We start from the raw sequence: 24,060 nt of genomic DNA, 5'->3' as shown, positions 1-24,060 counted from the left end.
TTTTGAGTACTTGATATTCCATATAACAAAACATTGAAATTTTCAAAATAAGAGTCGTAATAAGTATTTGTGCTGTGTGAAAAATACCAGCAGGACATTTTAGGTGCTACCTGTGCTTGGTGTGGTTTTGGGGCCAGTGGCTGCTTACTATGCACCCCCCCCCCCCCCCCCCCACACACACATACATACACACCCTTGGCACGGAATGACGATTGATTGTGGCGCTGCTGCCTTTGTAATCGGCTTTGGATGGATTTTGCATCTAAATCACTTTATTATTTATGTGGCCAAGTCTCGCCAATGCCATTCGGAGGCGGTATGATTGGTGATCCATCACACATTATCCCTCAATGCGGCCATTAATATTGTAATGCGATGGACCTTCCCACCAGGTGGGTGGAAGGGGGGGGGTGGGAGAAAAATCTCAAAAGTGTGAGTCTTTCTCCTCCTCACAGCTCACAGCTTACACAACAGCTTGTGAAAGTGATTTTTTTTTTGTACTTTCACTGTCCTTCCCCGACAGCGCTTCAAGCAGCGCCTGCCAATGGCACACATCTGCTGCCTCCAGAGGCGCAAACATGCTCGCGCCGTGTCACGTCAGGAAGACTTCCTCTCAGTTTAGATGATGAAGCTGTCAGCGCTGCTACATCACATCTTTAAGAGTCTTATGTAAACCCCTTGGAAAATCCCCTAAAAACACTGTTTAGTTTGCAAATGGCTGCAATGATGCATAGCATACGCGGGCGTAATGCTTCTTCTTCTTCTTCTTTCTTTCTCTTTGGGCTCTCTCACACCAACTACACTTCACAAAATCCATAAACCTCCGCTTTGGTCTTCTTCTACGCTTCCTGCCTGGCAGCATCCTTCTACCAATATATCCACTATCTCTCCTCTGGACATGTCCCAACCATCTCAGTCTGGCCTCTCTGACTTTATCTCCAAGGCCTCTAACATGTAATGTCACTCTGATGTACTTTGTTCCTGATCCTATCCATCCTGGTCACTCCCAATTAGAACATCAGCATCCTCATATCTGCTATCTTCAGTTCTGATTCCTGTCTTTTCCTAGACCAAACAACATGGCTGGTCTCATCACAGTTTTGTATACCTTTCCTTTCGTTTTAGTTTCATTTTGGTTGATTTGTTGTGGTGACCCCTGAAGGGGAAAGCCCAAAGAGAAAGAACGACAAGAAGTTCTATCTCTCCTCTGGACATGTCTGAACCATCTCAGTGTGGCCTCTCTGACTTTATCTCCAAGGCCTCAAACATGTAATGTCCCTCTGATGTACTTTGTTCCTGATCCTATCCATCCTGGTCACTCCCAATGAGCATCTTCATCTCATTAATTTTGGTTGATTTATTGTGGTGACCCCTGAAGGGGAAAAGCCCAAAGAGAAAGAACAAGAAGAAGTTCTATCTCTCCTCTGGACATGTCCGAACCATCTCAATCTGGCCTACCTGACTTTATCTCCAAGGCCTCTAACATGTAATGTCACTCTCATGTACTTTGTTCCTGATCCTATCCATCCTGGTCACTCCCAATTAGAACCTCAGCATCCTCATCTCTGCTATCTCCAGTTCTGCTTCCTGTCTTTTCCTCAGTTGCAATGTAACCAGACCAAACAACATGGCTGGTCTCATCACAGTTTTGTATACCTTTCCTTTCATTTTAGTTTCATTTTGGTTGATTTGTTGTGGTGACATCTAAAGGGGAAAGCCCAAAGAGAAAGAACAACAAGAAGTTCTATCTCTCCTCTGGACATGTCCGAACCATCTCAGTCTGGCCTCTCTGACTTTATCTCCAAGGCCTCTAACATGTAATGTCACTCTCATGTACTTTGTTCCTGATCCTATCCATCCTGGTCACTCCCAGTGAGAACCTCAGCATCCTCATCTCTGCTCCCTCCAGTTCTGCTTCCTGCTTCTTTTCAGCGTACGGCATGTAGCATTTAACGGGACACATAAAGCATGCGGAACATAGAATAAAGCAGAGTATAATTTGCATGAAGTAGCAGCAGCATGTAGCAAAACACACTTGTTACATAAAGCATATATCGTGAACAATGTATGTGGCGTAAAACACATGTAAGACGTATAAAACGTGCGGTTTGGTTGCCATTGTACCTAATAAAGTGGCCAGTGCGTCGACAGAGTATAAAGTGTGTGCCTCGGAAGCCGTGGCAACTCGGGGTGACAAGCATCCAAAACATCTGTCCGTATGTTTTTTAGGTGGTTGGAGATGTAGCAGAGAGATCTCAGCGGGCGCTCCGCACATTGATTGGAGCTTCATGGATGCCACCAATCATCTTGTCACTGTGTCACAAAGACTTGTACACCACCCCCCACTTCCTCACTCAGCTTGCAGCCCGAGGGCGAGAGGACACACAACAACAACAACAACATCCCCACAAAAAAAAAGAAAAGAAAAAAAAAAGACAAGCATAGTGGAGATGTGCGTGCATGACGGCTACAATTGTGCAGATGGATTTCAGCACCACGGACAGCACCCAACAACACAGTGACTCTGCTGGATAATATAAAAAACATCTGTTTTCTTTTTTTACTTAGTCATTTTATGGATTTAAAATTTATATTGTTTATTTATTTATCTTATTGAATTATTTAGAATTTATCTGTATTATAAAGATGAAAAAATATTTTTGAAAATGTTTAAACTGTTGCATTGTTAGCACATTTTCTTTAATGATATTTATATTTGATGTACTTAGGTGACACATTTAGGCCGAGAGGTTTGTGTGCAGGCCTTACAGCTAGGATACCCGAGTTCGAGTCCACCCTCGGCCATCTCTGTGTGGAGTTTGCATGTTCTCCCTGTTCATGCGTGGGTTTTCTCTGGGTACTCCGGTTTCCTCCCACATTCCAAAAACATGCTAGGTTAATTGGCGACTCCAAATTGTCCATAGGTATGAATGTGAGTGTGAATGGTTGTTTGTCTATATGTGCCCTGTGATTGGCTGGCGACCAGTCCTGGGTGTACCCCGCCTCTCGCCCGAAGACAGCTTCGATAGGCTCCAGCATTTGCCTTTTTTCACACTTTTGTGATGATTACGAATGTTCAAATTGGAGTTCAAACATTGACCTAAGGAGCTAACATACAAATTAATAATCAAGCTATATACTATAACGCATGAATAAGATAAGCTTTTTTGTAAAAAAAAAAAAAAAAAAAAGTAGATTTTCTATATTGCGAAAAGGCATCCGCTTTAAGTTGAGGATGCATCAATGAAGCAGATGTTTAGGATTAAGTCCAACAACATAACATTAGCTTACTAGCAATGCTAGCATGCTAATGTTAACATGCTAACACCTAGCATGACAGTGGTAAGTGCTTATATCAGTGTCTAGCTATGAAAACGGCTAAAAATTGCACTATGCTAACATTAGCCTACTTGCAATGCTATCGTGCTAACATTAGCATGCTAACACATAGCATAATAGTGTCTACTTATGAAAACGGCTAAAAATGCTACTATGCTAAAAGTTATTAATTATAAAAGTACCAGATGGAGGGGTAGGATTTAATAAGCTTTGCTTCTTCCTACTCCTTTTGGACATGTGGAACTGTGAACTGATTATGTGATGCATTCAATTGTAATCTGATGCATGTTCAAATGAAATTAAACCATTACCATTACAAAATATGAACCAGTCTGAGGTCCAGAGCGTCCTGAAGAAGGCTCTCTACCCTGACTAGTCCCACAGCACGAGGCTGCTACCACCATGCTCCCCCCCCCCCCACCCAAAACATGACACCTGACTTCCTGTCATGACTAAATTTTGACTAAACTACGTCTCCATTGCCTCGTTGTCGCTCCATCTACAAGTCATCACATCGGGGGTAACGAGCAATACAGCCCAGCAGCTACATCCCTTAATTGACAATTAAGCGCACCCTCGGTCTCTCGGAGCTGATGCTTTTTCTATTAGCGCAGGGACGGCGACGGCGTAATGATGTGGGCATGAAGAGAATGACCTCCGCCATGGGTCCTGCCCCACAACCCCCCACCCCCCTCCCCTCCCTTACAAAACGTTTCATTAAAGAGTTATTATCTCGCACTGCAATTTCAACTGTCACATCCGCAAGAGACGACGGGATAGAATTATCCTCATGTGGACAAATGTATTAGAAAGGGAAAAGTCAATATACCTCCCACTGGTTTGACATTATGGAAATATTTGAAATGTATAGTCAACATAATGTATCCCACGGGGCATCTTGATGTTCTTTATGATATTGTGAATGTATATGCAGGGGCGGACTGGCCATAAGGGGGACTCAGAGTTTTCCCAGTGGGCTGCTGACTCAGCTCATTAAAACAACAACAAAACTATCTGACTAGGTCAAAAAGCATATTATTAGCATGCACATTTTTTTCCATTTTTGCTGTTGATTTTTCAAATATTTCAACTTCTAATATCTGGAAATATTCTTCTCGTAATATTATGATTTATTTTCAGAATATTTTGACATAATTCCCATTATATTTTTGTAAGTTTTTCCCAACATAATTTCCCAACAATTACAATTGTTTATTATAATATGATAATATTCTCTTTAATATTTGGCACAATATATGGCACTAGATTTCTTTAAAAATTATGTCTTTACTAACATAACATTTTTGTTTTTGTTCCATTTTTTTCTATTAATATTTTGAAATTATTACCATAAATTACATCAGTTTTTTTCCACATTCCTGCTATTTTTATTTACTTTTAAATATTTCAAAAAAATATATTTTTATGGAAATGTTATTTTTGTAATATTATGATTTTATTTTCAGAATATTTTGACTTAATTCCCATGATATTTTTGTAAGTTTTTCCCAACATAATTTCCCAACAATTACAATTGTTTATTATAATATGATAATATTCTCTTTAATATTTGGCACAATATATGGCACTAGATTTCTTTAAAAATTATGTCTTTACTAACATACAATTTTAATTTTTTGTTCAATTTTTTCCAGTAATATTTACAAATTATTAACATAAAATTACATCAGTTTTTTTCACATTTCTGCAATTTTTTTATATTTCTAAAAAATATTTTTTATTATTTCATTTCTCATAATTATTCCCATAATATTTTGACTTTATTCTCATGATATTATAATTTGTCCGCAACAACTTAATTTTTTTTTCTTTTAACTTTATGCTACTAAATTGAGCTTATTTTTCCTCATAATATTACAATATGACTTGTAAAATGACGATTATTGCTGGTTAAATTACAACATTTTTCTCAGAAATTTTGTTTATTTTCGTTATTCTCTGTTGACTTTTCCCGCAACATAATTTTTAAAAAATGTTATTAAATTCCAACTTTTTTATCTTAATATTTTCTTTTTATTGTTGTAAAATTACTGCCACGTTTTCATTTTTACATTTTTTTTTCAGTTTTCCTGTTAGGTTATATTTTTTAAATGGGCCATGGGTCGCAAATGGTCCCTGGGCCACAGTTTGTACACCCGTGATGCAGAATTTAGTATTAAGACGATAGCATAAAACATGGTGAAAAGAACCATGTATGAGGAAGCATGCTGCATATAGCATGTAGCATGACGGATATAGCATATGAAGCATGTTGCCTAAAGTACCTGCATCTGCAACCCGCAAGGCATGCTGGGTAACCTTGCGGTAAAAAAAAAAATCCCCCTTCTCTCCCCCAAAACAGGAAACAATAACAAAACAAAGCTGACTCACCGAGAGGCTGTCCGGCGATGACGCGAGCGTTCTCGCCCGCCACGGCCGCCCGGGCGTTCCTCTCGTTCAGGTACTGCACGAAGGCGTATCCCTTGTGCACGGAGCAACCCACGATCTTGCCGTACTTGGCGAAGATGACCTCGATGTCGGTCTTCTTGACGATGGCCGTGTTGAGGTTGCCGATGAAGACTCTGGAGTTGAGAGAGCGCGGGTCATTCTTGTTGGTCACGTTGCTGGTCTGGGTTTTACCAGTCATCCTCCACCTGGAGCACTCCTTGGGACACACAGGGTACAAAATGTGTTCCATGTGACCACATGAGAAAAGCTAATTGAATATACTTGTTTTTATTTCAAGTGCTATTTAAATTTAGACAGCAGACTTTGTTTTAAAGCTCTTCTTCTCCATCCACAGGCTTCACCTCAGGCACATTTTAGCATGCGTGAACGGCTAACAGCAGATGGCTGAGTGGGAGAATTTTTTTTTTTTGGAGAGGGGAGTGGAGGGGTGGGGTGGGGGTGTCGCAACAGTTTCTCTCCGACCACGCTAGCTGTCAGCGGGAGCACTTTGTCGTCTCGCTGCTTAGCTGCATTGTCGCGTGCTTAATGCCGCCGTCTCATTTGTTTGCCGCTTTTATTCTGACTTTTTTGCTGCGATTAAGTCACTACATGCACTTATCTACCATACACGTCCTCCCCTGCAGTTGTTTCACATATGCATCGGCCAAATATTGGTAGGAGAAAGCAGCATAGGAACACTAGCTCTCACGCTAACGTGCCCAACCGTGGCCATAAAACAACACAACTATTTAATGTTTACAGTTGAAATCATGGTACTCAACACTATTTAGACATATTTTGGAGGTTATTCAGAGTTAGAGAGTATTTCAAATTCAGCAAGCATACACCATAAATACTATTAGTGTAATATAATATAATATAATACTGTAAATCTCCAATAAAATTGTTTATTTTATCTACTACTTTAAATTCCTTGACCATGAAAACATACCATGGATGGGTTTGAATGGCTTAAAGAATGCTAACATTAGCATCAACAGTGTTTGTAAAAGTGCTAAAATGCAAATTTTTTTTTAGTATAATTATGTTAGCATGCTAACATTAGTATGATAACACCTAGCATCACAGCACTGTGTGTTTGCTTTATTTATTATTGCTTGGTTTATATTCAGGAAAATCACCCGAAATGCTAACATGCTCATGTTAGCAATTCTAACATATTAACATTAGCATGCTAAGACCTAGCATTATAGTGTCTACTTAAAACACAAAATGGCAAACAATGCTACTATGCTAACATTAGCCTATTAGCAGTGCTAGAATGCTAATGTCAACATGCTAACACCTAGCATGACAGTGGTGTTTATATCAGTGTCTACCTATGAAAACGGCTAAAAATTGTACTATGCTAACATTAGCCTACTTGCAATGCTATCATGCTAACATTAGCATGCTAAGACCTAGCATTATAGTGTCTACTTATGAAAACGGCTAAAAATGCTACTATGCTAACATTAGCCTATTAGCAATGCTAGAATGCTAACGTCAACATGCGAACACCTAGCATGACAGTGGTAAGTGTTTATATCAGTGTCTACCTATGAAAACGGCAAAAAATTGTACTATGCTAACATTAGCCTACTTGCATGCTATCATGCTAATAATAGCATGTTAACACCTAGCATAATAGTGTCTACTTATGAAAACGGCTAAAAATGCTACTATGCTAACATCAGCCTGCTAGCAATGCTAGTATGCTAACGTTAACATGCTAACACCTAGCATGACAGTGGTAAGTGTTTATATCAGTGTCTACCTATGAAAACGGCTAAAATTGTACTATGCTAACATTAGTCTACTTGCAATGCTATCGTGCTAACATTAGCATGCTAACACCTAGTATAATAGTGTGTACTTATGAAAATGGCAAAAAATGCTACTATGCTAACATTAGCCTACTAGCAATGCTAGCATGCTAACGTTAACATGCTAACACGTAGCATGACAGTGGTAAGTGCTTATATCAGTGTCTACCTATGAGAACGGCTAAAAATTGTACTATGCCAACATTAGTCTACTTGCAATGTTATCATGCTAACATTAGCATGCTAACACCTAGCATAATAGTGTTTACTTATGAAAACACGGCAAAAAATGCTACTATGCTAACACCTAGCATGACAGTGGTGTTTATATCAGTGTCTACCTATGAAAACGGCTAAAAAATGTACTATGCTAACTTTAGCCTACTTGCAATGCTATCGTGCTACCATTAACATGCTAACATCTGGCATGATAGTGGTAAGTGTTTAAATATGTCTACCCATGAATATAGCCAAAAAAATTAAGTATGCTAAAATTAGCATGCTAGCAATGCTGACATGCTAACACCAAGCACCAAAGGCTAAATTTCCCGAACAATGGCTCTTTTTTATGGAGTTATATGCACAAATGCACAAATTTTTGAAGTTGTTTCGAACACAAACAGATGAATTAAAATGATCCATAATTATATATGCAAAAATGCGACATCATGTGACATTTATTTACAATCTTCGGCTAAAGTGACCTACACTTTGTACGCTGCGTCCTCCATTCCATCCACCTGTAGCTATTTCCCCTCATTCAACGTGGCTGTAAGGTCGCTATCCATGCTAACGTGGCACGGCAAACAGGAAAGCGCCCAGTCATGCGAGGAAAATTCCCGAGACATTCCCGTTTAGGCAGGCAGAAGAGGAGGAGAGGGAGGAGGAGGGAGTGTCAGTCTCCCTCTCTGTCAGGCGTCCATTACACCTGAGAGTGGGATCATGGCGGACGTTCAGCTGCTCGCTTGCGGAATGAACACGCTTGGAAGCTCTCGTTAGCTTCACTTTGCCTTTGCATGTGTGTGTGTGTGTGTGTGTGTGTGTGTGTGAGGCGTCTCCAGAGTGGCCTTGACATTTATCAGCAGCAAGACAATTACACACACACACACACACACACAGACGCTAATTGTAAATACACTCAGCACGTATTATATTGATGTTCGCCATGACACTGTGATGAACGAGAGGCCAAGGATTAAATCTTTATACATTTTTGCCGCAGACTGGTGTTTTTTTTTTTGCAGTCGGGTCTTAAAGAGAGCAGTCCTGGTGGATCTTTGTGGTAAATCCTTAAAACTGCAGAGCACTCCTGTCATATAGAGGATCTTTGACTCACTGTTTTTGCAGTAAGTTCTTCAAACCGACACTTATGTCATATAGAGGATCTTTGACGGGTGTTTTTGCATTAAAAAAAAAAATTACTGTCAGCGCTCACCAAATATTCATACAGGCGTGATACTCGAGTCCCTAAACGTGATCAAACGTCCACTATGTGATGCGGAGGGCAAGAAGGCGTGTGCCCTTTGACCTCCGCCTTCAGGTTAATTATAAGATAACTTACAACATTCATTCATTCATTTTCTACCGCTTTTCCTCATGTTTTTGGAATGTGGGAGGAAACCGCTGCATGGTGACCTAGTGGTTAGCACGCTGGCCTCACAGCGAGGAGACCCGAGTTCAATTCCACCCTCTGCCATCTGTGTGGACTTTGCATGTTCTCCGGGGACTCCGGTTTCCTCCCACATTCCAAAAACATGCTAGGTTAATTGGCGACTCCAAATTGTCCATAGGTATGAATGTGAGTGTGAATGGTTGTTTGTCTATATGTGCCCTATATATAGATTGGCTGGCCACCAGCCCAGGGTGTACCCCGCCTCTCGCCCGAAGACAGCTGGGATAGGCTCCAGCACCCCCACGACCCTCGTGAGGAAAAGCGGTAGAACATGGATGAATGAATGTTGGTTTGATGGCTGCACGGTGGACTAGTGGTTAGCACGCTGGCCTAGTGGTTAGCACGCTGGCCTCACAGCCAGGAGACCCAAGTTCAATTCCACCCTCTGCCATCTATGTGGACTTTTGCATGTTCTCCGGGGATTCCGGTTTCCTGCCACATTCCAAAAACATGCTCCAATTGTCCATAGGTATGAATGTGAGTGTGAATGGTTGTTTGTCTATATGTGCCCTGTGATTGGCTGGCCACCAGTCCAGGGTGTACCCCGCCTCTCGCCCGAAGACAGCTGGGATAGGCTCCAGCACCCCTGCGACCCTCGTGAGGAAAAGCGGTAGAAAATGAATGAATGAATGTTGGTTTGATGGCTTCATGGTAGTCGTGTGGTTAGCACGCTGGCCTCACAGCCAGGAGACCCAAGTTCAATTCCACCCTCTGCCATCTGTGTGGACTTTGTATGTTCTCCGGGGACTCCGTTTTCCTCCCACATTCCAAAAACATGCTCCAATTGTCCATAGGTATGAATGTGAGTGTGAATGGTTGTTTGTCTATATGTGCCCTGTGATTGGCTGGCCACCAGTCCAGGGTGTACCCCGCCTCTCGCCCGAAGACGGCTGGCATAGGCTCCAGCACGCCCGCGACCCTCGAGAAAATAAGCGGTAGAAAATGAATGAATGAATAAAGGACCGGGCTGCACAGTGAACAAGTGGTTAGTACGCAAGCCTCACAGCTAGGAGACCCAAGTTCAATTCCACCTTCGACTATCTCTGTGTGGAGTTTGCATGTTCTCCCCGTGCATGCGTGGGTTTTCTCCGGGTACTACGGTTTCCGTCCACATTCCAAAAACATGCTAGGTTAATTAGCGACTCCAAATTGTCCATAGGTATGAATGTGAGTGTGAATGGTTGTTTGTCTATATGTGCCCTGTGATTGGTTGGTGACCAGTCCAGGGTGTACCCCGCCTCTCACCTGAAGACAACACCCCCCACGACCCTCTAGAAAATAAGCGGTAGAAAATGAATGAATGAATGAATGTTGTTTTGATGGAAATGAACCCAAAAGCAGGGTGATGCAGGGTTGCCATGGCGACAGCAGATGCTCTCCTCCTTATGATGAGCCAGTGTGGTATCTGTCATATATAACGGCTCTTATCAACAGACGGCCATCGCTTTTATGATGCAGTGTACGGCCACAACTGCAAAGTCAGCACTTTGCAGCCATTCCAGTGACTCGGGGAGCCTGGAGCAAAGGTGCAATTAGCTCCAACGTAAAGGAGGCCATTCCTCCGCTGCTGGTGAGTGTGGGCTCCCTGCGGCCAGAGGTGGGGGGGGGGGGCTTCGATTGCGCGGATGAGATTTCATTTCTTCCCTCCTCCCCAATGCGGCCGCACGGAGAGATGGAACTAATCTGGTCAAAGAGTGCGAGCGGCAGAGCGTGGAATAGATCAATCCCTCTCTGCTCTTAATCCAATTTGATTGGCGAGGATAGCAGCAGGTGTTTTTAGGGTATCGGCCCACTCGGCGTGATTGTTTTCAAAGCATCCTCTACGGTGGAAGCATTTAAATGCGCTCTGGCCGCACGCTTGCAGCTTCTCCTTGCCCTGCAGAATAATGACTGCTCACGTATGAGGGGGGGGGGGACAAACATCTTCAGCCATGAAAATCAACATGGTGCCTCGTGTGTCACCTGTGTCCACCGCTGTGCCTGATGAAAAACACACTCAAGGTTCATGCACTGGTTACCATAGAGATACCTTCTCCTTTCACATGTCTTTTCATCAAACCAAAACTAGCATGGGTCATTAATTGGAAGTAGGCATTAATTGGAGGATGCGACTGAAAACTCATTATACAGTATCCATTATAATGATTTGGAGGGCATGAGAAAGTGGAAAAGATAGCACTCTTTCACCACAGTCATTTACTGCACAACATAGCAGCGACAGAACCAATGGTGTAATGGAAGTAAGGTACCACCAACATTGTAAAGTGCACACAGAGATACTTCGATTTCAGTTACTGCCATCTAGTGGATCGCAGGGTTATGCCCATCAAGTACAATGCACACCACAGCAACAATAGAACCAATGTTGAAATGGTAGTAAATTGCAACAGCTTGCCAAGTGTACCACCAACATTTTAAAGCGCACACAGAGGTAGATGCAGATATCGAGTGGACCGCATGGTTATGATCAACTAGTACAATGCGCACAAAAGCAACAACAGAACCACTGTTATAGTAGCAGTAAACAACAATACGCATGCAGAGGTAGATAAAGCAGCTGGACGCTAGCTACTTATTATACTTCAAATGTAGCTACTGCCATCTAGTGTACCACATGATTATGATCGGGTACAATGCGCACAAAAGCAACAACAGAACCACTGTTGTAGTAGCAGTAAACAACAATACGCATGCAGAGGTAAATAAAGCAGCTGGACGCTAGCTACTTATTATACTTCAAATGTAGCTACTGCCATCTAGTGTACCACATGGTTACGATCGGGTAAAATGCGCACCACAGCAACAACAGAACCACTGTTGTAGTAGCAGGGAACAACAATAATGCATGCAGAAGTAGATAAAGCAGCTGGACACTAGCCACTTATAATACTTTGAATACAGCTACCGCCCTCTAGTGTACCACATGGTTACGTCCGGGTACAATGCGCACCACAGCAAGAACAGAACCAATGTTGTAACATCAGTAAGGCACAACAGCAGTGTACCACCAACATTTTAAAATGCACACAAAGGTAGATGTAGACATCGTGTGGACCGCATAGTTACAATCAACGAGTACAATGCGCACCATATCAAACAGAACCAATGTTGTAACGGCACTAAGGTGCAATAGCATGCCAAGTGTAGCATCAACATTTAGAAGCGCACACAGAGGTAGATGCAGACATCGAGTAGACCGCGTAGTTACCATCAACGAGTACAATGTGCACCACATCAACAACAGAACTAATGTTGTAACGGTACTAAGGTGCAATAGCATGGCAAGTGTAGCATCAACATTTTAAAGCGCACGCAGAGGTGGATGCAAACATCATGTGGACCGCGTAGTTACGATCAACGACTACAATGCGCACCACATCAACAACAGAACCAATGTTGTAGTAGCGGTAAACAACAATATGCATGCAGAGGTATATAAAGCAGCTGGACGTTGGCCACTTATTATACTTTGAATGCAGCGACTGCCATCTAGTGTGCCATACGGTTATGATCAATGAGTACAATACGCACCACATCAACAACAGAACCAATGTTGTAACATCAGTAAGGCGCAACAGCGTACCAAGTGTACCACCAACATTTTAAAGCGCACACAGAGGTAGAAGCAGACATCGATTGAACCGCACCACATTAACAACAGAACCAATGTTGTAGTAGCGGTAAACAACAATACGCATACAGAGGTAGATAAATGCAGTTGTTGCCATCTTGTGGACGTTAATACAAACAAAAAAGTCCTTCATGACAGTTATTTGCTTCTGTAGCCGGCGCACCCGGCGATTATAGCTCTTAATTTATAGCATTTATGCTATGTTTTTTACTAAGTCTTTATGTCTCTTTCACACAAAGACCCCGCAGTTGTTGCAGAAGTGAGCCAGGAAGTGAAAAGAAAGCCTAAAGTGGTAAAAAAAAAATGCTGGCCTAGCATACTAAATAATTTTTTTTTACAATTCAATCGTTATTCCATGCTGCAACTGGATTCCCGACAATCCTCTTAACAATTAAAACTGCCTTGTTTGAATAAAAGGGGAAGAAAACAAGCTCTTGAAAAAAAAAAAGCAGCGCCTGAGGCTCAGAGCTAAATCGCTCCACATTCCAGTACACAAGTAAGCAAATAAACAGCAGCCCACTGCAGCCCGTTTAGGCAGCATTGTATCCAAATATAACCGCACCTTCTGCCTGCACTGCTTCAACACTTTATGACGCAACATCACCTCACTGTGTTGTCATGGTTACTCATGAGTTTGAAGGGAATGACCCAGCTTGCCCTCTAACTGGAAAAAGAGATTAGAGGCCATTTTGTTTGTATGGGAATCTTATTTTTAGCAGTAAAAAAGGTTGTTTGTCACTCTGGCTGGCATCCAAATGGAGAGATAAGCTAATAAAAAGCAGCTGTGTTGCACGGGAATGTTCAAGCTAGCATAAGTTACTGAGGGATAAGCCAATAAACACCGCAATGTTGTAAAGCAATGCTCAAACTAGCATGAGTTAGCATCTACACCTTAAGTGATACACTAATTAAATGCTGCAATTTTGAAAGGCGGGTACAAGTAAACATCCAAATGGACTGATAAGCTAATTAAATGCCGCTACGTATGTTGTAAAGAAATGCTCACACTAGTTGAAGTTAGCATCCACATAAGGAATAAGCTAAAAAATGCAGCACCCTGGAATAGCAATGCTCAAGCTAGCACAAGTTAGCATCCAAATGGCGTGATAACCTAATAAAATGCTGTAATGTTGTACAGGAATGCTCGAGTTAGCACAAGTTAGCATCCATAAGCTGATAATTTGCTGGAATTGTGTAAAGTAATGCTCAGGCTAGCATCCAAGTGAAGGCATACGCTAATAAAACACAATGAAGATGTAAGCTAAAGAATGTTTGAGCTAGCACAGGTTAGCATCCAAATAGAGGAATAAGGTAATTAAATGCTGCAGTGCTGTAAAGGAATGTTTGAGCTAGCACAAGTTAGCATCCAAAACGGTGGGATAAGCTAACACAAATGCTTGAGCTAGCATGAGTTAGCATCCAAATGGAGGGATAAGCTAATTAAATGCTGCAATGCTGTTAAGAAATGTTTGCGCTAGCAAGAGTTAGCATCCAAAACAATGGGATAAGCTAATATGAATGCTTGAGATAGCACGAGTTAGCGTCAAAATGGAGGGATAATCTAATGAAATGCTACAACACTGTAAAGGAATATTTGCGGTAGCAAGAGTTAGCATCCAAAACGGTGGGATAAGCTAATGAAAAGCTACAACGCTGTAAAGGAATGTTTGTGCTAGCAAGAGTTAGGCTCCAAAACGGTGGGATAAGCTAACACAAATGCTTGAGCTAGCATGAGTTAGCATCCAAAACGTTGGGACAAGCTAATGAAATGCTACAACGCTGTAAAGGAATATTTGCGTTAGCAAGAATTAGCATCCAAAACGATCGGATAAGCCAATACGAATGATTTATATAGCACAAGTTAGCATCGAAATGGAGGGATAAGCTAATGAAATGCTACAACACTGTAAAGAAATATTTGTGCTAGCAAGAGTTAGCATCCAAAACGGTGGGATAAGCTAACACAAATGCTTGAGCTAGCATGAGTTAGCATCCCTATAGCACGAGTCAGCATACGAAATGGTGGGATAAGCTAATAGGAATGCTCAAGCTAGCATGACTTAGCATCCAAAACGGTGGAATAAGCTAATAGGAATGCTCGAGCTAGCATGAGTTAGCATCCAAATGGAGGGATGTTTGCGCTAGCACAAGTTAGCATCCAAAACGGTGGGGTTAGCTAATAGGAATGCTCAAGCTAGCTCAAGTTAGCATCCAAATGTAGAGATAAGCTCATAAAACACAGTAAACCTGGAAGAGGAATGGTCTAGCTAGCACAATTTAGCACAACAACAACCATGACCTTATGAGCCATACGATAATATAATGCAGTGATGTTGTCAAGAAATGCTTGCTAGCATGACTTAGCATCAAACAGAGGCTAATAAAATGCTGTAATGTTGTCCAATAGAAACAGAAATACAAGGTTGTCGGGGGCCACTGTAACATTTGTCACATTTAATTATTAAACACGGACAAACCCAAGTCAAGATATGCAAAACTACATAAATATATGTATATATATTTTGTTATGTAACACTGAAGCTAGCAGTAGCATCCACTGCGCTGTAGAAACCACAATGTTCTGTCAGGGGACATTTCATCTTGTCCTGCGTGGGGGCCTCAATTAGTCGTCTGCAGGACGATATGTCTTATTTATGTGTGCTGCACTGTGCTCGGCCGCTTGCTTCCTTTGTAGGAGGATGACAGGCAATTTTTGGGGGGCTTCAAAAGCTCTGGCGGCGGCTCAGTGGAATTGAAATGCATGGGTTTATTTAACAGCATCATTATGCAGGGGGGGGAGCGGGATATGATGGTTATAATGTAACCCAAATAGGACCATACTTCAAACCCTGGCTCGTCTACACACACACACACACATGCATGGACACCCTCAGGCGACCATGGGCCGCGACGTGACCCTCGTGTCGCCTCGCCAGCAAACATCTGCCCCTCGCCTGCGGCCCCGCCCCCTCCGGAATGAGTCGTCCCTGTGATGGATTTTATACACGGGCCAAGAAAATGTTGGCTGTGCTTCCTTTTACGAGCCCATCAGCTTTTCCGTCCGAGTTTCACTTTTTTTTTTTTTTTTTTTTTTACGGCATCATCGTCCGTTTGCCGCAGTCATTGGCAGGAATCACAGGCCTCTGTTGTTGAAAGATCCTGTTATTATCGTAACCACGGCAACCAAGCTTCCCACTACTGAGCGTCCTTTGTGCTTCGGAATAGAAGCAGGAAACGTGACAGTGGGTGGCAGCGAGAATAAATATTTTATTCACACCTTTCTGTCCCGAACAAACACAACCCCTCATCATTAAAATGACACAAGAATATACCAAGTATGAGATATTTGGGGGGGGGGGGGGGGGGGGGGGGGGGGCTGTGTTCAAACCTAATGGCAGCCATGCCCTTGATTTCCTTCCTGATACCAATACACAGCAATACAAGTCAGTTTTTTGCTTATGGGGTTTAATAACAGCGCCACCATGTGGTTTATCCGTCACAAAAATAATAGCACAGTTTACATATTCGATGTGCATTTTATGACAAAGTTTCACATTTTTACGTGCAGCGGTTGAGGAATAGAAGGTGTCTAAAATGTGGTCCAGGGGCTATTTGCGGGCCTTGGTTGTGTTTTTTAATGCTAAAAATGTGATTTAACAAAAAACTAAAACAAAAAAAATGATAAATCAGCTGTAATTTGACAGAAAAGTCAAAATATGAAGAGAAATGGTAATTTTACGAGAATGACATCATAATATTATGAGGAAAAAACATTTTAGTAACAAAGTTGAAGTATTGAAGACATTTCTACCTTTATTTCTAATGTAGTTTAATTTCATTTTAAATACTTTTGATTTTATGATTTGTATTATTATTAAAGAATACAAATTCAAGAATTAATGTCAATTTAATAATATGAATATTATTAAATATAATTTATTTCTTTTTTATTTATTATTTTGTAATAGTTGGAATATTATGACAAAGAAACTATATTTACAAGAATATTTTATAATTTTTTTAATTATTAAAGAATACAAATTCAAGAATTAATGTCAATTTAATAATTTGAATATTATTAAATATCATTTATAATTTTTATTTATTTATTATTTTGTAATAGTTGTAATATTATGACAAAGAAACAAAATTTACAAGAAGAAACTTGAAGTATTTAAAAAAAACTGTACCAAAAAAACATAAAAAAATATAAAGAAAATGGTAATTTTACAAAAAATAACATCATAATATTATAAGGAAAAACATTTTAGCAGCATAAAGTTGAAATATTAAAGACATTGTTATATTTTAAATTTAATATTATTTAATTTTGTCATACTTATTTTTATTTAATCATTTAAAAATTATAAAATAATAAATAAAATAAATAATTTATAATAATAAATAATAATAAAAAATCTATAATTAATTAATATAATTGATATAACAATTAATTTTTTAAATATTTTTATTAACTTTAAAAAATATTCTGAAGCCAAAAATATGATTTCTGACCAATAATAGGCCATAGCAACTACAAAGAAACATTGGCTGGCAACCAGTCCAGGGTGTACACCGCCCTTCGCCTAAAGACAGCTGGGATAGCCTCCAGCGTACCCCCTAGTGAGAATAAGCGGCATAGAAAATGAATGGATAATTAAAATAATCTATGCCATCACATAATTTATGTATCAATGCTGAATTACATAATAATATATAATATAACATCTGCACATTCTTTTCCACGGTGAATATCAAGTTTAAAAAGGAGGTTGAGGTGGCCTTTTATTGGAGTGGATTTCATTGAGGCTATCATAGCAGAGGCCACTATTTGAAGACACAGCATATCTAGGTTCACATTCCAGGCTTATCCAAAGAAAATAGGCTACGGAGGCTTTGAATAACAATTGGGATTAAAAAAAAGGATGGGTTTTGGTTTTTTCCTCCTCTTGCACTTGTTTTTAATTAGTGCATCTTTTTTTCCATCACGGCTGTATTTATGTGTATGTGTGTGTGCGCATTGTTCCACACGGCAACACTGTTCTAAGCGGATGATTTGCTCCTGAGTGTTTTCAAATTCCACTTCCACTTTCAATGGAAATTCTACCTGAATGGGATTTGTAAGAAAATGAAAAGAAAGTGCATTAACATGAAGGTAAAGTGAGTGATGAGGACCATTCATGCCTTTACTAGCTCTTATACGGCCCTTAAATGGCTTTACCCCTGCAGCCAGTATACTGTGTCATTTCCCTTTAATTGTGAGGCCGTGGTGATATTAAAAAGAGCCTCGTGAATTGTGCCGTTAGGTTTTGAACCTAAATCATTTCCAAAAGAGACAACGGGACCGCGATGATTACACAAAAAAAAAAAAAAAAGTGAGTTTGTTTGTCTCGCTGTTGAAACACAGCAGGTTGTAATTGCAGCTAATTGGACTCGTCCTTAACTACACAAAGATGAGTGGATGAGGCGGGTAATTGGAAAGATTTGTCACAATGGGGAGAGGGAACCCTTCAGGGGGGCCTCGGCGGGCCACTGAGCCACCGGTCTGCTTGTGGGACAGGTGGGATGGGATACAGTACACCAGGGGTCTCAAACTCAATTTACTTGGGGGCCACTGGAGCTCGGGTCTGGGTGAGACTGGGCCGCATCAGGTTTTTCCAATTAAAAAAAAAAACAAAAAACGCATTTATTAAAAACAAAATTCGCTTTGGTTCCAATTTTCTACAAAATTTTCTACTATAGTCACATTTATACTCTTTTTATTTACCACATATTGCGCAACTGCAGGGTCTTGAGACACATGCTAACTCGCAAACTAGAGAGCTAGCGACCTAAACGGTAGCCTTCAAGTTATTTCCTTTAAACTTAAATAGCCAAAAACTTACCACTTCCACACGGATAGGGAGGATAACTATTAACAGTTATTTAACCTTTAACATGAACATTAATCAAACGTAATAATTTTTTCTGGGTACATGATACCATACAGCATCCATATCAAACTTGCACGGGCCGCACTGACATTAAACTTTCATATCGAGGCGGGGGCCTCAAACTAGTGTCCTGCGGGCCACACTTGTTTGAGACCCCTGCAGTACACACTACATTCCTCATTATGCAAATGTACTTATTCCAAACTGGTTTAGGTATCTCGTATACCTCATCAACTTTTTTAAAGCAGACAAAAGTATGAATGGATTTTGGATTATTATTACTTGTATGATTTATTATGAATTCTTAATTAGTTATTTGCCTATGTTTAAATACATTTATAATTGGATTATATTTTTTCTATTTTCTATTTTATTTATTTATTTTTTTTACTGTCTTTTGTAGTCTATTTGTCTCTTTTTGTGGAAAAAAACGCTCATCAAAAAAAAATTAAAGGTCATGTAATTGTAATTAATTTTATTTATTATATAAATCCATATTTATAGCTTTTTTGTAGAGGTTTAGATAATTTTTTCTCCCTAAGGGTACTGATATTTTTTTTAAATATCAATTATTTTAGATTTGCAGTATTATTTTTATATATTTTTTAATTTGATCAAATATAATTTCTTTATTTGGTAACTTCAGAAATTTAGTTGACTGTATTATATTATATAAAATATGTATATAATCAATAATTACCATTAATATAATACATTTTAATATATGACTATATTAATATCCACAGATTACTTATTTATATTATTGTATTTATACATTATTTATCATAATTTTTCGAAGTACTGATTTTTAAAAAAAAATATTTTTACATTTAAAATTATTTATTTGATCAAATATTTTTTATTTAGTAAATTCAAAAATATTGTTTATTGTATTATATTTTATACAATATTAATATAAACGGTAATTGTAACATGAATATATTGATATTAATAATACATTTATTATTGTATTTATATATTTATTATTAATTTTCTTTTTTTTCTTTTTTTTTTTTAGAAGTACTTATTATTTTTCCAGCCTCATTAAATGTTATGGGGAACATTGGTAAAATAAAAATAAAATGTTACAAAATACTGGGAATAGTTTAGTTAATTTATAATTATATTTCATATTTTTTATATTATTTCTTAAATTTCATAAAATATTTTGTAGTTAAAAACATTCTAAAATATAGTTTTTAAGGTAATTTGATGTCTATATCTTTATAGAAGCACTGATTATTTTTAGAATGTGTGGATTATCATCCAAATGCGATGCGGAACAATACAAAAAAAGTAATAAAAAAAAATATCCAAAAGTGTCGACAGGAAGCGGCACACCAACAAGCGACAGACAGCATGACCTCCTTGGCGGAGGTAACAAATAAAAATAGAGCCCTATCACTGATTTGAAAACAAGATCTGTCAGGAGCTAAACGGGCGTCAGGTGAAATGTTTTAAAAGCTTTGATGGCGTGAAGCGTCACGGCGGAGGAAAGAGGCAAAGAGGTCGCAAGCTGATCAAAGCGGCGCCGGGGAAGCGTTGACAGACGAGGCGTTTTTAAGTACGCGGATAAACAGATTCGTATGTTTTTTTTTTTTTTTGCTACGGGAGTGAATCCTCTTCATTTGTATTAATAATAAGCTTTGGCTTATTTGGCAATCACCTGAAACTAAAAGCCACTTATCAAAATTGCTATTTCAAAGTTATTTGCGGTAATAAAATGATAATGAAGGATTAAGGCCCGGCTGCCTTCACCGCTAACCTCATAACGTGAAGTGCGGCGCCGCAGGCTGGCTCAGTGTTTACCGCCTCGTGCACACACACACACACACACAACGTCCCCCTCCCCCCCCCCCATCACCTTTGCTCCCTCCCCAGCTAAATCACCACAGTGCTGCACTACATCCATCATGCAACATCTTCATTATTTACTAGCGGCCCGAACGGCGTATGCTACCTCAAATAGCGGTTAGCTCGCTAAGGAAGTTAGCATGTATCTATGTTATTTAGCTCCACAATACTACTTATTATTTGAATGATCTTATCATAGTCGTGATTTTTTTTACAGGATATATATTTTTTTGTTTATACTCAGGTGTTGTTCACCATTCGCTTGTTAGCATTTAGCTCGTATAGGAGGCTAACAACAATATGTGGAGCATAAATCAACTTTTAAGCTACAGCATATATATATGCTTGTTTATACTTGTTTATACTATAGGTGTTGTTCACTAGCCATGGATGCTGCTAGCCTGTTAGCATTTAGCTCGCATTGGAGGCTAATGCCAAAATGTGGAGCATAAATCAACTTTTAAGCTAAGTAGGAAAACTATTACGACTGTATTTAGCTTTATAGTATGATTTATTATGCTAATGATCTTTTTTTGTTAATTTGAGTGTATTTACTTTGGTATTTCTTTAACAACTTTAACTTGTGGGCATTAAGCTAACATAATATAACATAATTCTTTGCTACTGAAGTCTGCCTATGTAGTGTAATGCTAAGGAAGTTAGCACATGTCTATGTTATTTAGCTCCACAATACTACTTGGATGCTGCTAGCTTGTTAGCATTCAGCGCGCATTGGAGGCTAACGCCAATATGTCGAGCATAAATCAACTTTTAAGCTAAGTTGGAAAACTATTACTACTGTATTTAGCTCTAGCTTTAGTATGATTTATTATGCTAATTATGTTTTTTTATTTGAGTGTATATACTCTGGTATTTGTTTAACAACTTTAACTTGTTAGCATTTAGCTAACATAATTAATACATAATATAGCATAACATAATATAACATAATTCACTGCTACTAAAGTCTGCCTATGTAGTGTAATGCTAAGGAAGTTAGCATATGTCTATGTTATTTAGCTCCACAATACTACTTGGATGCTGCTAGCTTGTGAAATGCTAAGGAAGTTAGCACATGTCTATGTTATTTAGCTCCACAATACTACTTATTATTTGAATGATTTTATCATAATGTTGTTTTACAGGATATATCTTTTTGTTTATACTCAAGTGTTGTTCACCAGCCATGGATGCTGCTAGCTTGTTAGCATTTATCTCACATAGGAGGCTAACGCCAATATGTGGAGCATAAATCAACTTTTAAGCTAAGTAGGAAAACTATTACTACTGTATTTAGCTTTATAGTATGATTTATTATGCTAATTACTTTTTTATTTGAGTGTATATACTCTGGTATTTCTTTAACAAATTTAACTCGTTAGCATTAAGCTAACATAATATAACATAATTCACTGCTACTAAAGTCTGCCTATGTAGTGTGATGCTAAGGGAGTTAGCAATTGCCTGTTTTTTTTTTACAAAAAAGGTACATACAGGCTACTTTTTTCTTATTTATGTGCATAAACATTAATGTAATAAACACTTATGTTATTAATACACTTATCTACAGAATGTTTAGATAAAAAAAGACAGAAAAAGGGTGGAATGGAGCTACTTGTTTTAGCTAGCATGTCACTTTTACTGTTTTACTGTTACACAATGAGGTAATTACCTTAGTCTGGCTCAAATTATGCAAATTTTTAAGCAAAAAACACGACTAAAAAGTGTATTAAAGGCAACAATTTTGTATAAAATGCATTTTTTTTTCTTTTAAACGCATCATTTGTTTAACATGACTGGGCATCACCTGGGAAGCGCTCCCAGCAGTCTGACAAAGATCTCTTGTCTGGATGATCACAGCAGACACGCGACATGGCCTGTGGCGGCGCAGACATTCCAGGCCGATGGACGGAACGGGAACGTCGTCACTCCTAAGACGTTGTGGCATTTCATTGGAAAAGGACTTATACTAACATTGGGTTTTTGCTTCCTTTCTTACATGCAATACTAGAAGGAGGAATACACAACATAGATCGGGTGTTTTCATTTGAATTACTGCAGTAATTAGAAATACATGGTTGTGGATAGCCACGGCGTAACCCACCAGACACCTGGAAGAGTTTTCTTTAGGGGGTTCACAGAAAAAATGTTTTTTGGTTAATTTACAGCAAAATTTTGTTATATTTTCCGGTTATGGCCAATATGGCGCACGTGTTGTGTTATTAATACACTGCTTTAATCCAACTGTGCTCTTTATATATTTTTAATCACAAAACACCCTGTTAGCATCCTTAGCTACACCCCTCATGATGCAAATGTGTTTATTCCAAACTGGTTTAGGTATCTTGTATACCTGATCAACTTTTTTTAAAGCAGACAAAAGTATGAAATATTTTGGATTATTATTATTACTTATACAATTTGTTATGAATTTTTAATTAATTATTTGCCTATGTTTAAATACATTTCTAATTGCATTATATTTTTTTCCATTTTTGTTTTTATTTTTTTGTACTGTCTTTTGTAGCCTAGTATAGTTTATTTTATAATTTCTTTCTTAAATAGGATCAAATATATGTTTTAGCTCGTAATATTCTTAATTTTGTATTATTATTCTATTCTTTTTTTATTATTTTGTATTATTTTCCTTTTTTTGTAAAAGTTAAGATGTTTTTCTCCCTAAAGATACAGATTTTTTTTTTTTTTTTTTTATTTCTGGACTGGTCGCCAGCCAATCACAGGGCACATATAGACAAACAACCATTCACACTCACATTCATACCTATGGACAATTTGGAGTCGCCAATTAACCTAGCATGGTTTTGGAATGTTTTTGGAATGTGGGAGGAAACCGGAGTACCGGAGAAAACCCACGCATGCACGGGGAGAACATGCAGACTCCACACAGAGATGGCCAAGGGTGGAATTGAACCCTGGTTGTGAGGTCTGCACGCTAACCACTAGACCGCCATGCAGCCCCACTAAAAATCAAACCAAAGTAAATATATGTTGATATTTTGTCATAATAATGTCTCATTACTTTTATTAAATTATTTGTTTTCAGTGTGCCCCCAATCATTGGTGATGTTTTCATGTTAAATATGTCACGGGCCGGCGGCACGGCGGTCGAGTGGTTAGCGCGCAGACCTCACAGCTAGGAGACCAGGGTTCAATTCCACCCTCAGCCATCTCTGTGTGGAGTTTGCATGTTCTCCCCGTGCATGCCTGGGCTTTCTCCGGGTACTCCGGTTTCCTCCCACATTCCAAAAACACAACAATTGTCCATAGGTATGAATGTGAGTGTGAATTGTTGTTTGTCTATATGTGCCCTGTGATTGGCTGGCAACCAGCCTCTCG

The 24,060-nt window shown here is 39.1% G+C and overlaps 1 protein-coding gene across 5 annotated transcripts in view; it reads right to left on the bottom strand.

Moving 5' to 3' along the window:
- The window catches only part of LOC131108654 (RNA-binding Raly-like protein), a 109,557-nt gene that overhangs the window by 34,939 nt on the left and 50,558 nt on the right, over nt 1-24,060 (bottom strand). For all 5 annotated transcript variants that reach the window (XR_009120498.1, XM_058059847.1, XM_058059846.1 and 2 more), the window contains one exon: nt 5,731-6,004. Coding sequence is in view for 4 of the 5 variants with exons in the window: in XM_058059847.1 (XP_057915830.1) it covers nt 5,731-5,986 (256 nt within the window). In the remaining variant the exon portion in view is untranslated. Of the gene's footprint in view, nt 1-5,730; nt 6,005-24,060 lie in introns of those variants that run through there.

The sequence above is a fragment of the Doryrhamphus excisus genome, chromosome 21, assembly GCF_030265055.1.
Source record: "Doryrhamphus excisus isolate RoL2022-K1 chromosome 21, RoL_Dexc_1.0, whole genome shotgun sequence".
In the NCBI taxonomy this organism is placed as follows: domain Eukaryota; kingdom Metazoa; phylum Chordata; class Actinopteri; order Syngnathiformes; family Syngnathidae; genus Doryrhamphus; species Doryrhamphus excisus.
This window is presented reverse-complemented; position numbering and strand designations above follow the sequence as displayed.